At 33.8% G+C, this 15,736-nt stretch overlaps 2 protein-coding genes across 2 annotated transcripts; both read right to left on the bottom strand.

Annotated features, from left to right (window-relative positions):
• Nucleotides 1-1,987: 1,987 nt before the first annotated feature.
• LOC129312961 (shaggy-related protein kinase eta-like) lies at nt 1,988-7,464 on the bottom strand. Its single transcript, XM_054955766.1, has 12 exons — nt 7,236-7,464; nt 5,486-5,578; nt 4,964-5,023; nt 4,577-4,849; nt 4,415-4,489; nt 4,282-4,338; nt 3,697-3,837; nt 3,535-3,585; nt 3,356-3,451; nt 3,001-3,084; nt 2,721-2,822; nt 1,988-2,518 (listed from the first exon to the last, which is right to left on the bottom strand). Exons 1-12 carry the CDS (start codon nt 7,335-7,337, stop codon nt 2,423-2,425), a joined length of 1,230 nt encoding a protein of 409 aa, XP_054811741.1. The 5' UTR covers nt 7,338-7,464; the 3' UTR covers nt 1,988-2,422.
• A 5,380-nt stretch (nt 7,465-12,844) lies between these two features.
• On the bottom strand, nt 12,845-15,165 carry LOC129313547 (peroxidase P7-like). The gene is made up of 3 exons (XM_054956763.1): nt 14,901-15,165; nt 14,628-14,816; nt 12,845-13,650 (listed from the first exon to the last, which is right to left on the bottom strand). Exons 1-3 carry the CDS (start codon nt 15,111-15,113, stop codon nt 13,102-13,104), a joined length of 951 nt encoding a protein of 316 aa, XP_054812738.1. The 5' UTR covers nt 15,114-15,165; the 3' UTR covers nt 12,845-13,101.
• Nucleotides 15,166-15,736: the final 571 nt, after the last annotated feature.

Genomic DNA, 15,736 nt, shown 5'->3' with positions numbered 1-15,736 from the left:
AAATTACACGAGATCCTATAGTTTAAATTTTCTTAGTTTTGAATATGCCAACAATCTACTTAGGAAAGTTAAGCACCCGTCCCAAAGTTTCCATACAGTGACAAATATTCATAGTGCAAAGCTTATCTCCTGAGCTCCTTGACATTTCAGTATTCTTTGTGTTGGACATAAAGATGATGTGAAATCAATTTTCGTTTTCAGCCAACGAAGATTATTGCAGTGAGAGAGAGAGAGAGAGAGAGAGAGAGAGAGAGAGGAGGGGGGGAGGATGTGTATATAAAGAGACAAAGTTGGTTGGGTAGACACTTCATGTCTTTCATTTAAGTTGGTCAGCAAATTGTTTTATGCATCATAAGCCTATCTCTTTCTGAAATTAGTTTTAAACTTCAAAGAATAAAATGAAATAAAGAAGCCATAATCCATGAACTCAAAAGTAAGTCGGGCCCAGGGCATGGGAGTGAGGTTTGCAAGTTCAGATGGTGAAAGTCAAACTATGAAATGCTTTATTCCATGGCTGTCATTTTTGTTTTCTAAAGTTTGTTGTATGGAAAAGTTAAAAAAGAGTTCAAGGCTGTGCGCATTGAAGACATGAAAGGCTCGAAAGTGCAAAGGATAATGCTAGACACATCATTCAGGTTCAAGAATGTTACTATTATGTTTAAGGAGAATGACAATTAAGAATTTCATGAAAAAGTTAATATCAAATTAAGATTCCATCACAATTTAAGCTTTCAAGTTCAATATTCACTTCTTTCAGTTACCCATAGGTATTGGAGGCAAATTATGTTTTTGAATTCAATATTAAAGGCAATCATATTCAAGACATTATTTAGCATTAAATATAAGTTTTTCTTTTAACGAAAATTTAAATTTTGGTTCACCACGTTGCAAGAGAACAGTCTCTGTTGTTAAATTTAACTTCTATTATTTGGTATTCATTTTTTTTAGCACTGAAGATCTTTACATAAAAAAAAAAATTGGATTCAGCTTTCTTATGAGATTTTTAGTGATCATTCTCCTCCACACCACCACCAAAGGGCCAAAGGGGAACATCGCAACATAAAGCTTCGTTCCCACATTATTCCTTATGCATTTTCATGCCTTGGCCAGAAGCCCCCACCAACTTCTTAATTGAAACGTTGCCCCAAATTTTGAGCGTAATAGTAATTTCATTTCATTTCATTTAATCGTAATGGAATCCACATGCATAGAATTGGGATTCTTTATTTTACCCTCTCTTTCTACTTGAGGCGATCCATTTTTCCCTGCTAACCTGAAGAAATGCAATCCATCATTTCTAAATTCCTTCGATAAAAACGATGCTTCTCAGGTATTTAAATCTTTATGTCAATCAAGCTTGATAGTACACTTGCGATTCTAAAGATGCGCAGATTGATAGGATTCTCTTGATTATTTCTCCAAACTCATCACCGTCCCTGGCACTGCATGTTACTATAGCCAACCCTTGACCAAATTATTTGACAACTAACATGATTCAGCTACCAGAGGTAACTACCAAGTTCGCATCAGCATGCAGGCGCGGATCGGAGAAAATGTCTAAATGACACCCAGAAAAGTGTGCTGGAAGAGATTCTGCTATTCCCAGTCCGAAGATACATATATTAGAGAGTTCTCGAAAAAGGAAAGAAATTGCAAGTTCCTTACCTAACCAACCTTTTTCTTTTTTTTATTTTATTTTGGAATGAAACTTGAAACTATATCACTAACTCAAAAGGAGTACAAAGAACAGAAAACTACATCTAAAATCTCTCATCAACTACCCCCATCATAGGAATGGTGGTTTTTGATCAAAGACGTACAAATCATTATCATAAGAATGACAAGACCTAGCTAAATTATAAGCAATACAATCAGCATCCCTAATCAACCTTCCAAAACGATTCTTTTCCTCCTCTATGGTGCTGCATCGGACTAAAGTCAGAAACGGACAGAGAATTTTGGCAAATGGGGAGGGCTACAGGAGAAATAAACAGTTAAAAGATGAAACTGGTTTCGAACCAAGATATTGTCATAAGCAAGAGGATAAAACAAGGACACAACATTGACTATGATTATGTAAAAAGAAGCAAGCGGTACTAACATCACCGAGGCCCTTAATATTTGGTGGACTCTGGCAACCCCTACCTATATAGACACGATTCATTTTATGCTCCTAGCTTTCTGGAATCTGATCAAAAACAATGTACAGATGCAGGGAATAGTTTTCTATAACTAAAGTGGTAGACAGAAGCACCGATTTCCAGGTAACGCTGAGCAGCCAGTACTTGCATACATCTTCATATAAGGAGGGACTCTGAAGAATATTAGGCCATAACCTTTAGTTATATTGATCAACGATAGGCCATCCTTTCATTACATTTTGATTACTCGAATAGCTGACTCCTTCAATGTCTTTTTACACCTATGTTCCAGCCAAATGAGGGAAGCTGAGACCAATCTGCCGCCTAATATGCTCTGGGATGAGCCTATTTATCACTTCAGGCGATTCTCCAGACAGCTGCAATTAGAATACCTCAATTCATGTTCATCGCAGTAAAGAAACTTGTTGAGTATGTTACATTCAAGGGCAAGCTATAGTTAGTGACATGAGAAACTTTACGTTGAAAAGACATTCACAAAGATGCATTATAAGGATGAATGGTAAACATTGCAATTGCCTTGCATATGTCACACGTAATAAAAGGAAATCAGCTACATACTTCCTGTTTGAAATTGAAAAGTGGCGGCAGAGGACGACCATTGGGTAGTCGGGCATTGGGCTCCCGGAGCTCATCAAAGAAAGGATGCGCACATGCTTGCAGCTGAAACAACAAAAACCATCACTGAGATTTGAGAATCAAGCGAATTTTAGAAGAGTAATTTAAATCAAAAGACGTGCCACGACCTGTTTGGATCTTTTATCTTTTACTTCCTTTTTTTTTAATTTTTTCGCTTTTCCCCTTGAGAAGGGGAGGGAATAGTATGAGTTGTCCTACTCACCGCAGTGTAGCGAAGACTTGGCGAATATTGGAGAAGCCTTGATATAAGGTCGATTGCTTCTGGAGGCATTCGCTTGTGGAAAACCTGAACCATGGAAATAGCAATTAGCGCAATGCACCAAACACCAAAAACAAAGGAAGAAGTTCCAAGAATATATCTTGCTTTTAACAGCCAATGTATGTCATGGATCATGTTAATCCTCAGAATCTGTAGGAGATAGTTTCACTTATATAAATTGATTTCACATTCAGTTTGACAGCTTCCCCCCCCCCCTCTTCATCTGCATTTTGAAAACCGCATTTCCAGCATCGCATATCAAAAGAAAAATGAATGATCAAATAGCAAATGCCTTTACCTTGTGCCACGGATGAGCTTTAACCTGAGGGAATCTAAAATCTGTATAATTAGGGTTCATGCAACGAATTTCTTCTCGAGTTGGAGTGCCAAGAACCTACAAGAAGACACCCAAATAATGAATCACTCTAAAACTAGACCCACCCAACCATGGTGTCATCAACATAGAGACCAGGTTACCTTGATGATTTCAACAAGTTGGTCCACCTGATTTTCTCCTGGAAATAATGGCTAAAGAAACATTCAAAACTATCAGAAGTCAAATCAATATAACCAAAAATTCCAAATATGAAAAAATAAAAAATAAAAGGGAAAACAGCTCTTGAGTATAATATTACTAACCTGACCGAGAAGAAGCTCAGCAAGGACACAACCAGCTGACCAAATATCAATAGAAGTTGTGTATTCAGTTGCCCCAAATATTAGTTCTGGAGCTCGATAGTAACGTGAACATATGTATGAGATGTTTGATTCACCCTTGACCTGGTATTAGTTACAATTGATTAAATGAAATAAAATAATATAAAATATAAAACTATAGCAACCATACAATCCACAAGCCACGAACAGAACAACTCATTTCTCATACTTGTGCAATGTACAAGGGCCCCACCTAATTTATACACAACACAGCAATTTCATCATGTTGGTAAATGATTAAAGTACCAACAAAAATGCAAAAGTGATCCTGGCCGATAACCTTTCCCTCATTTACTGTTCTTATGACACGGAAAAAATGTCGGCTCGAATGTTCAGCCAAAAAAAAAAATGTAGGGTCAAGTTTTGTAGCAGCATTCACATTTCAATGGCCTTTTGCTCACAGGTCATCATCACATATTCACAGACATACTTAATTACAACTGCACAAACATACAAAGGTTAAAAGAGCTATGGTGACTGAGCAGCATATAAGATTTTATAACCTACCAGAACTTTTGCACTCCCAAAATCGCAAAGCTTAACTTGATGAGTGAGAGGATCAACCTACAAGCAGATATGCGATACATTTAGAATAACTGTGAGGGGAGCATCAAGGAGGTACATCTCAGAAATAACATACCAAAACATTTTGAGGTTTCACATCTCTATGGCAAACTCCTGGTACTGTATGGATGTATGCTAGTCCCCTAAAGATCTGAGCATCGTGTGCCAATTTTTATAAGAACAAGTATGAGCAATAAAAATAATTAAAAATAGAAAGGTAACAAGGAAGAGTTCATACTTGATATGTACAGAGTTTCACATAGATGAGAGGCATCCTTTGGTTCATACTAGTATAGTGTTTTAGAACTCGGTACAGTGTTTCAGGGACGTATTCCATAACCAAATTGAGAAAAAGTTCATCTCTGCTTGTTGTAGAGAAGAAACAGTGCTTCAGGGAAATGACATTTGGGTGATCCATCAAGCGCATTAACTGCAGCTCACGGTTCTTGTACCGCCTGTCCTGCAAGACCTTCTTTATAGCCACAGCTTCCCCAGTCTCCAAACACTTTGCCTTTATTATGGGTCAAGGAGAGCACAAAATGACAGAGAGGAAGCAATATGAGATATTTGACAGCAGAAAAGGCTTATAAGAATAACTGATATCCAGAAATTGATCTACACAAACCTGGAAAACAATTCCAAATGAACCAGTGCCAACAATGCGTTCTGCCATGTAACTTATGGTCTACAAACGCATCAGAGGAGATCTTAGTACATATGTTATGAAGAAATGAAAAGGAAAAAAGAATCATGGTTTTTTTTAAAAAAAAAAGAATAGGAAAAAAAGGAAAATGTCAATCCACAAATATTATCATCAATTTTCAACTTTATCGAACTATTACCACGATATATCAATTCCTTCACAACTTTCAAGACCCAAAAAATGAGGAACAAGTGATAAATCGTTGAAGGGAGAGGGGAAACAATTAGTACCGTACTACTGGAAATATTCTTGAACTTAAAGACTAACGTATTAACTTTAGATCCCCCCACTTGCAAAAGTAGTTCAGCCCATTCAAATAAGGAACTGAATAATTATTTAAAATAGGAATTATTAGGTCCAATCATTCATGCAATTGAAACAGACAAGTCGAGGATCGGCGATATATTTATTTCAAAAAATTGCAAGGTTCCGAACACATCCCACCTGCTTAGGTTCACCATTTTTCCCTCCAATTGTGGTGGAGATTATGTGGCCAGTGACTGCATCATTCCCCTCAAGGACTGTAGCTGACATTTCCTGAAATTTATAGCAAGAAATGGATTTTTCTTTATTATTTTTGGTATAGCAATTCTCCAAATATAGAATTTAGTTTGCAAGATTCTTCTTGTTACAATGTTTATAAGAACCCATTTCAGTTTAGCTAACTGTTACATTTTACTCCTAGTTTCTCTGAAACAATCAATTTGGTTATTTCATTCGGCCAAAAAAAACATTCTCTTGATATGATATATAATGTGCGTAGTATGTGCCATAGATTTGGCATGGCATAGCCACCAATGGACATGCATAAACTCAGCTAACTGGTAGTCAATATTTTCAGCTCCTGCTGAATTGCTGCATGATAACGTGAGATGCTGCAAAGAAACTTGGAGCAATATCTTGCCCAAAAAGAAAAAACAACAACAACAACAACAACAACAAAATAATAAGATAGAGTATTTAATCCTTGATCATAACTGAAGAAGCTTTGTATGATCAAATCAATGCTCAAGAATTAACGTTAGCTATTAGAATCAAATGAATACCAGAAAAATTCAGGCAGAATTCAGAAGACGAAGTTGAGGAAAGGGAAAGTATATAGATCACAAAGGGTGTATACAATGATAAATCTAAATCAGGTGTCAACAGGTCACAAGAAAGCATCACATGCCAAAGAAATGCTTTCATATCAACTACGACAACAAACAGAAAGAATCTGAGGACATCGATTCGCTTAAGCAAGCTAAAACATTCTGAGGAACAATCCACGACAACGGTAAGAAACGGAAAGGGCACAAAAAGGTAGACCAATACCAAACAATTTGACAGGAGAGTGCTCTTACGGAAAACGTGAAAGTGAAGTAACAGGAGAGCAGACGGCAATATAAGGGTAGCATATTTAAGATTTTAGAAAAGGAACTGAAGATCTAACTGTAATTATACCGTATGACAGACAAGATATACAGAGCCAGCCCTAAAACAAAAAAATCACGGCAGAATTAAGGTTGAGAGAAAGAAAGCTGACTGAAAATTAACAAAAAGCTAAATTATCATACTCGAAAGACGGTAAAGAATTTTCTGGAAGTGGAAGAAGTAGGCGATTCGAGATTCAGGAACACATCGCCTCAAGGCTAAGACGGCACTACTCTCAGCTCAATATATTCTAAATAGTAAGTACCTAGTCAGAATCTCTCCTCTATTATTTGTCAAGGGAAGAGAGCGTGAATAAATGTACAGGAATCTGCATTTTGCGCTCCTTTTGATTCCCTTCTTTTTCATCAGGACCATCAAACTAAAAGGCGCGCTAGCTGCATTTTAACAATAAGATCTCGACCTGAAGCATCAACTAAAACATGCCAGATAGAAAGAAAATCCAACCCCAATTTGTCTCTTCTCACAATCTCCTTTGGATAAAAAAAATATTAATAATAACCATCACTCTTCAAGGAATCCGTGCAATCACTCCGATCAGGAATCTCGCCGGCGAAAAGTCCCGGCGAGCAAGCTTTGTTCTCTGAACAAGCTTAAATCACCAATAATCAGTAGATCACTCGAACATCAGCTCATACCGAAGCTAGTTAGTTGCACGTAAGACAGCCAAAGAACCGGCAACCACCAGGAGCAGGAAGGTAGAGATAGAGAGTACGACAACATGCGTTTCCATACAATGAGAATAATGCTTTAACATAAGTACCTTGTCATTCTCAGCTTGCGTTGGCAACGGATGTGGAGGTTGGGGAGCTGCCGCCGCCGCCAGCGGTTGGTGCTGGTGCGGCCCCAACGGCATGGAGGACATGAGACTACTGCACAAACACTCTCTTCCCTTCTCCCTCTCCCCCTCTCTCTTTCTCCCTTCTTTCCTCTGCTTCTCTCTCTTACCCTGTCAAATTTTCTCTCTCCTGTGAGTCTGAAGGGAATAGTGTTGTTGAGGGCCAGGCTTGGCTTTAGATTAGAAAGAGAAAAGAGAAAAAGAGTAGACGCACTCGAATGCAAGGAGCGTGGAAAACACGCCTCAATCACAGTGGTCTACCTGTCGCCACCTTTGTAACGACCACTGTAATCTGTGATCTGGTGTGGTTGAGTACGCGGGAAGATACTCTACAGCCTTGCATTGAAAATCAAAGAGAGACAAGGGTCACATGGAACCTCCCTTGAAAGAGCGTATTATTAGTCAGCAAAATTAAATGAACATGAAATAGAGAAAAATTAATTGATGAGTTTAGGAATAACCAAAGCACAACTTCTCTATTGAAAAACAAACAGATTAAACATGTTTTTTTCTACAGGCCAAAAGATTTGTACGTTTGTAGGTCAAAAATAAAAAAATATTTTTATGTTTGTTTAATTTTTTTTACAAAGATTGTGAAATTTATTTATCTTGATGATCCTTCAATCTAATTATACATTTATCATTTTTCATAGAGTAATAAATAGTGACTCTGAAAGGCTAAGTCCTAATTAATCCAATAACCTTCTTTTGGGCTACACATTATGCTATTGCCAATGCCAATGGAATCTAAATATTTAAAAATAAAATAAAATAAAATGAATTGCACACCAACAACATCGTAGAGAATTGATGGCTGTTATAACAACTTCGTATTAGGATTTGTTTGTATATGAGATAAAAGAGTGAAAAGCCACACTTCCACCGAGTTATTTCGGTGATCATATTTATTAAAATTTGTTTGTATATATATATTAGAAACGAGAAAAATCACATTTCCACCGAGTTACTTGGGGAAACATATTTATTGAAATTTGTTTGTATATGTACGGGTAACGTGAAAACCACATTTTCGGCGAACACGTTACTTTTCATGTTTTTGCCGCATTTCCAAACACAACATTTGTTGGCTTCTTGAAACAAACTAAGAGGATAATTGCATCTCTAGTATAGTTTTGATAAATGTTCATATTAATTTAGTAGAGGTAAATATGTTACGAGTAAATTTGAAGTCTCTTGAAATTCAATGTAAAGTTCAAATGAAGCGGCCAAAGACTTATTACTTTTTGTCTTTCTTTAGTATATTTTTTCAGTATTGATATCATAAGGGAAGTTTTAAAAGAAGGGCTACATGCCCACTTTAATACGACATAAATGAAGGAATGACCTCGTAAGAAATAATATTAAAATAATTACGGTCAAGTTTCTTTATAAAACAAAATTAGAAATTTGATTCGTACTCATGGAAAAAGGGTTCGTTGCCATTTAAAATACATTTGGTAATCATTTAGTTGGTCTCGAGTTTAATACACAGGAATTAATTATTATATTTGACACTAGTTATGGAAACAGATTGAGTAAGCGTGATATGGATTGAAAAAGAAAATTTGAAATGGCATCCACAATGAAAGTTAAGTTTATGAGATTGAAAAAACATGTCGCAAAATAATTTTGGACTGGATATTATCCTGTCGGGGAAAGAAGCTGGGAGATCGTAGGAATAAAAATTGTCAAAAAAGTAAACATTTGGGAGAAAAATGACAGAATAGAAAGGCAAAAGGTGCCTAAGCCTTTGACAAGGTGCGCCTAGGTTGAGACCCCCAAAACCCAAAAGTAATTATTACTTTCCCCTATTGTAAACATAAGTGTCATAAATATTAATTTTTTAGAAAAAATGATAAATAAATATAAAAAAGAGTAAATAATAAATAAATGTAAAAAATATGGTGATTACTTTGAGATTTTAAACACTTATGTGACAGAATTTTGCAGCTCTGACCCAAAGCAAAATAATAATATAAAAAAACATACTCCCCCAATTTCAAAATAAACAGCTTTTAACAGTAATATACATATGAATAAAAATTTTATTCTCATAAAAATATATATTAATTTTTTATCTCTAGTTTCAATTTATGATGAACAAGAAAAATATCATAAATTTATAAACACAATAATATAGGTTAATAAATAAAAAAAATAAAAAAATTATAGATATTAAGTTACTTATATTTTGAATGAAGATTAGTTAAAAGAAAATTTTTGTATTTTGAACCAGAAGAGAGTGGTTGCTAATGCCTAAACTCAAGTTATTAATAATAAAAATAAAATTGTTAATATAAGATGAAACATTGTTGTTAATACAAGTATGTTCCCAATATTGACAACTTCAACAATTAACAACTTCAGTTTAAGTATGATCAAAATAATTGGTTATGAATTCAATTTAATCATGCAATATTAATAATCATGCTTTTTATATTAATAATATTATTTTTGTTATTGATAACCTTAGTTTAGGTTTAAACCATGCGTTTTATTATTTTGTAATGGGTCATTAACATAATTTTACAAAAAAAAAAAATAATGATTGACAAGTTCTTGAGACTTCAGAGTAATTGTTATATTTTGTGATACTGTTCTGTGAGTTGGTTATTTATAAGGAATTTTTTTTTCATTTTTTTATTTTTTTATCTCTATTATTTGATAATTTTTCATTCTATTCTCATTAACTTGACAATTTTACCCACATTTTTGTCTCAAATATATATTTTAAGAAAAGTGACATGTATTTTTTAATATAATAATGACAAAAACCCACCTTAGCTGATTTATTCAATTTCCGTGAGTCAGGCAACAAAGTCTTGCATTCATGACAGAAGTAATAATTAAAATGGTGTAATGTGATGGAGGTAAAATGCGTTGTCATAGTGAGATGAAGCATCTTTGGAATTCTCGGCTTCATTGCTTCATTTTTTGTTTTTGTTTTTGTTTTTGTTTTTGACCTTGAATGCTGCATTGCCTTGCACTTTGTTAAACGATTGCGTCAATTACTCAATTATATATTTGAGAATATGGTTTTCTATTCATAGCAATGCTAGAATAAATTTCAACAACACGTAACATAAGGCCATACTTGTAATTGTTCAACAAAAAATGATCATGTTATTTAAGGTAGCCTAAATAGATGGTCTATCATAGTGTTAAGGTCTTAGAGCTTTAAAAAAGTGTAACTGTCATGAAAATCATGATGTGATTCCTTTAATATAAATCACATTTAGACTCATTTGTAAAATTGCAGTGATAAAAGCATCTAAATTAGTCTATTTGTTAGCTAATTATTTTGTGAAGCCCAATGATTGATAGAGACTTTTTAGATTTCAAGGATTGGATTTGTGAGTGGTATCACTCATTCAATAAGCATCTTATGTAATACAATAATAATTATAATTTAATCAAACAGCTATCAAAGATTTTAATATTAAAAAATTACTAAATCTCAAAATTTTAAAAGGTATAATGTATATAAAAAGTGTTTTGATGATGGAAATTATTTTTAATTTTTGAAAAATATATATCTTAATAATTTCTAAATATTGGTGAAATTTAAGAAGTATAATTGAGATATACTTATTGAGTACGTGAATTCACTAAATCAAGTCCACTCATTTTTTTAATAAAAAATCCTCTTTTTAAGTTTATGAGTGCACCGATGCATGAATTTTGTTTGGGCAACTTTTTTCTTTTATGTCTGCATTTTTTGTGTTAGTTGCCCTTCATGTTAATTCAAAAAATAAAACTAGATATTGGCCAATTTCTCCAAAGTCCTTTCGTATTTTATCCATTAAAATAGTAAAACATCACTTATTCATTTTTTTTTCACATAAACTAAACTCATAAAAATCTCCCCTATCTTTTCCTCCCCCTCTCATTATAAAAATCTAATCACTTTTCATTAAAAATGAAGAAATCAAAATCCAACGTCTAAAAAATAAAAAATAAAAAATAAGAGTATGTAAAATGTCTAATCAAAAATTTTTAGTTATTTTGATAAAATAAACTACTTATAAGTATGCCCAATATAAAAAGTTTAATTCATACTCTTGTAAAGTTTAAAATATGATTTTTCTGAGTCTTTGGAATAAATTATTCCCGAGTCTCATACAATATATTTAATTACATGAATGAATCATGAAATTCATAGAATTACGCACAAATCGTAAGTCCTTAGAGTGTAAATAAATTATCAATACAATTATAAAAATACCCCTTATCCTTTAAGAAAGGAAAGTATCCCTCCACTAAGGGTGTTGGCTTCCCTCCTCGGCACCTCCGCTGAGGACATTTGAAATGTCTAAATTTAATATTTTAAATTTTAAATTTTTTAAAATAAAAAATTATATAAATTTTCAAAAATTTAATAAATTTGTTTATTTGTCTATACATTCTAGATTTAATATAAATAGTTTATATTTAATATTAAATATTTTATAAATTAAATTTTCTAACATATTTAATATAAAACTTTTTAATAAATTTGTTCACTTGTCTGGACAATTTAAATTTAATATAAAAAGTTTTAATAAATTTGTTCACTTACCTGAATAATTCAGATTTAATATAAATGGTTCATATTTAATATTAAATATTTTATAAATTGAGTTTTCAAATATATTTTGAGCCATCTAGGTTCAATATTAAATTTTTTATAATTTTTATAAATTAAATATAAACTATTTATATTAAATCTAAATTATTCAGACTGATAAATAGATTTATTAAAATTCATATAATTTTTTATTTTAAAACATATAAAATAAAAAAATAAAAAATATTAAATTTAAATCGTTTAAATATAAATTCAGATTTAATAAGAGAGTAGGAGGAGAGGAGAGAAACCGAGTCCTCCACCATGGGCCGTCGTCGGCGATGAAACGGGAAACCAGTGCTGTGGCCCATCGAAAAGCCGACGGCTGGTAAACTACAGTGAGGAATGGTCATGGGGAGATTCGTAATTGTCAGTTTTCCTAAAAAAAAAACATAAAATGCATATCAAGGTTTTCCAATGGGCTCTCACTTTTACGTAATTTTCATTGTGTTGGGCTCTAGTTGGCCCCTTTACCATCTCGCAACATTTGATGAGCTCTCTCAAGTCTCAACTGAACTCTCGCGCGAGCATCCATGTAGTCATCCAGTTCCGAAAACAAAAACACACTACAATATATCCATATCGTATCTACAATATTTTAAAAATATGTACCTTCTAGTAAAAACATAACTAGATATTAAATATATGAAATGATATTTTACTAAACAAATCTTAAAATATTGATTTATCTAATTATTAATGTTCAAATGAATTAATTCGATCATTTTTACGATTAATTAGACGCATCTTTTATTATTTAGGGTCTAGAAGATGAATCATATTTTAATTAATGAATAGCTTTGTGAATGGTGCAGTTTTTATACTTTAGATCGATATTGATGATTATTAAAATTAGAATTATAGTAAAAAGCTTGTTGATATAAAAAATCATTCTAATTAACCGTATAAAAAATAAAAAAGCAGACACTTGGAAATTGGAATCATTCATTGATTAAAAAAAAAGACCCCCAGCTTACAGTACTTGATGGACTGTGTTATACATAAAATGCATATATGATATATATCCAAGATCCACCTAGTCAAAGCTTGTGACTAATAGTAAGACCTTGTATAATAATCATAGTTGATTAAATAATTAAACCCCTAACCTTAAATACAGCCCTTGATTACTCAATTGCTGTTCATGACCCAAAAAAAAAAACCAAAAATCACGGACGGACCAAATCAGTTCACAACCCTACAATTCTTTCTGATCTCACCCCGGGACCCAGTGAGAGGAGTGATACTGCTCATCTTCACCATAGCAGAAGCAAAGTCCCTGAAGAAGAGCGCACTGTTGGAACTGTAGGTCCTAACCAGAGCATCTTGAGAGCCACCATTGAAGAGCACTTGGTCCGAATGGAACAAGCCACGTCGAGCCACGAGGTCCTTATAGTAAGTGTTGTCAAATCTGTTCGGGGTAAAGTCAAGGGGTGCCAATTTGGTGTCCCCACCAGTTCTAGGACATGTGGCCCTTCTGGTGGCTGCAAAACTCCGGTCAATGTTCTTCTCGTTGTAGATGCGGTTCCTGAAGAAACTGCACTGTCCCTGACCTATGCTGTGGGCGCCGGAGAGCACCGTCATCTCCCGCGCGGTCAGACCTTTTGCGGCGAACATGGAGATCAGGGTCGACAGGTCCGACGACGGCCCAGGGATCTCGCTGTTCGCTTTGCTCTGGCTGGCCGTCCTTGCGTCCCTCCGGCCCAGAGGCACTGCCCATGAGGGTCCTCCTAGCTGCAACCCAACGACAAGGCACAATTATTGAGCGACAAAGACGTAATTTTTATAATTAAATTGTACAAAAATCTTATCCGGTTACTTATCTCTTACAAAATTTAAATAACGAACATTAATTTAAATATGCACTGACATTTAATTTATATTAGTCAAATTTATAGATGAAGTGTGACACATGAGAACATTAAATATTATAAAGTTTTTTTTTTTGTATATAAGTAAACAATTACCTTAATTAAATATTTGGGCATATAATTCATGATATGTCAAATTTTATAAGCAAAATAATAAATTGACTAGATAACATCACACATATATATGGACAAAAATAAAGCATGATATAAGAAATTGACAACAAAAATATTGAATTCATATAATTATTATATATCATATAAAGTTTCCTTAAAAAAAATTATGTGAATAAGTACAATTTATGGGGGAAAAAAAGACCAAGTGATAGAGAAGACACATGCACGAAGGATATATGAGTATGACATATTCTTAAGTTACGTTGCGTGTTAGATTTTGGAGGACCCACTCTAACGGAAATATAATTAAAATATAATTAATTTTAAAAAAGAAAGAAAAAGAAAAGTGACGATGGCAAGTGCGGAACAAAGCTCATACAGATGGAAAATGTAAGGGAAAAAACAAACACCAGTTAGATACTTGTAATGTGCTGTGAAAATGACCTGAACGTACTGGAATCCACCGATATTAATATTGTAAGATCACCATTCATTGAATCCTCAGCCAAACTTTTAATTTAATCATACTTAATCCATTTTTTATTTTAAATTAATAGATAGACTTTTTATGCACCCATCGTCCTTCCACGTCGTCATCATGATCTGAAAGAAAATTTTGACATATTGTGCATGGATTTTACATGCATGCAGATAAAGGCTACAGCTACATATTGTTGTATAAAATAATTAATATATTCAATTTATCCAATAAGTATTATTAATTACCAGAAATACACCCTCCCGTGCAGCGAGTGCCAAGATATCAGCGCAAGACACAGTGCCCTTGCAGGCAGCTTCGACGTTGGTTTTGATAGCATCGATCACTTCATAGCCTCTTGCCGACAGGTTGGGTCCGGCGTTTTTCTCTCCGGTGAAGCTTCCTGTGTCGTCTAGTAGGATTCCGGCATCGCAGCCCTGAAGAAGTAAATTAAATCAGTATCAATATAATGTTAACATGAAAGCGTTGATATATGATAAAGAAGATGCTTGGTTGATTACATTTACAAAGCAGTCGTGGAAAAACAGGCGGAGGATGGAGGCGCCGAGACGGGCTTCTCTGGCGAGAGCCTTCCTCATTGTGCTGCGAACGATGGCCTGAAGGTTAGGGCAAGATCTGGCGTAGAAGTTGGGAGAGAGCTGAGCATTGGAAGAAGAAGCCAAGAGAGAAAGGATTGAGAGAGCAAGTAATAAGAAATGTGTGAGGGAAGCCATAGCTGGAGCTCGAAAACTGATAAGAAGAGAAAAAAGAGAAGATGAAGATTTGAGTGAGTAAGCGATAGAAGGAAGAGATATATTTATAGGAGAACAGTGTCAAAGTTGCGTGCTGGTTCCACGCGGTTTTGCTTCCTGTGCTGTCTGAGAGAGCAAGCCAAAAGCAAGAAGGCTGCTGATAGATAATGTCAAAAGAAGGCTTTTTTATAAACAAAAAATATTAAATATTCTTTTTAAAATAATATAACTTTTAATTTGTATCTTTTCAATCACCCATTTAATTTCAATTCAATTCAACTTAATCTTTATAATTTATTGAGTTAAAAAATTATAAAAATTGAGTGATATTAAATTAAAAAATTATACTCCCTTCGTTAAAAAATATAAGGCATTTTTAGCCGAATCTCACTTTCAATAAAGTAATTACCTACTTTTTAACTAATCCTATCTTTTCATATTTACCCCTATTAAACACCCTATACTCAATAGAGACACTTAAAAAAATAATGATTACACCTCAAAAGATTAAAAATGCTTTACATTTTTAAATATCAAACTCTTTAAAAAATGTAAAATATTTTTTAAACGGAGGGAGTAAGAATTAAGTTATTTTGAATCAAGAA

This window comes from Prosopis cineraria, unplaced genomic scaffold, assembly GCF_029017545.1.
Source record: "Prosopis cineraria cultivar Desert tree isolate PC_DT_omini unplaced genomic scaffold, ASM2901754v1 PC6, whole genome shotgun sequence".
NCBI lineage: Eukaryota > Viridiplantae > Streptophyta > Magnoliopsida > Fabales > Fabaceae > Prosopis > Prosopis cineraria.
Note: the sequence above shows the minus strand (reverse complement) of the source record. Positions and strands in the feature narration are given on the sequence as shown.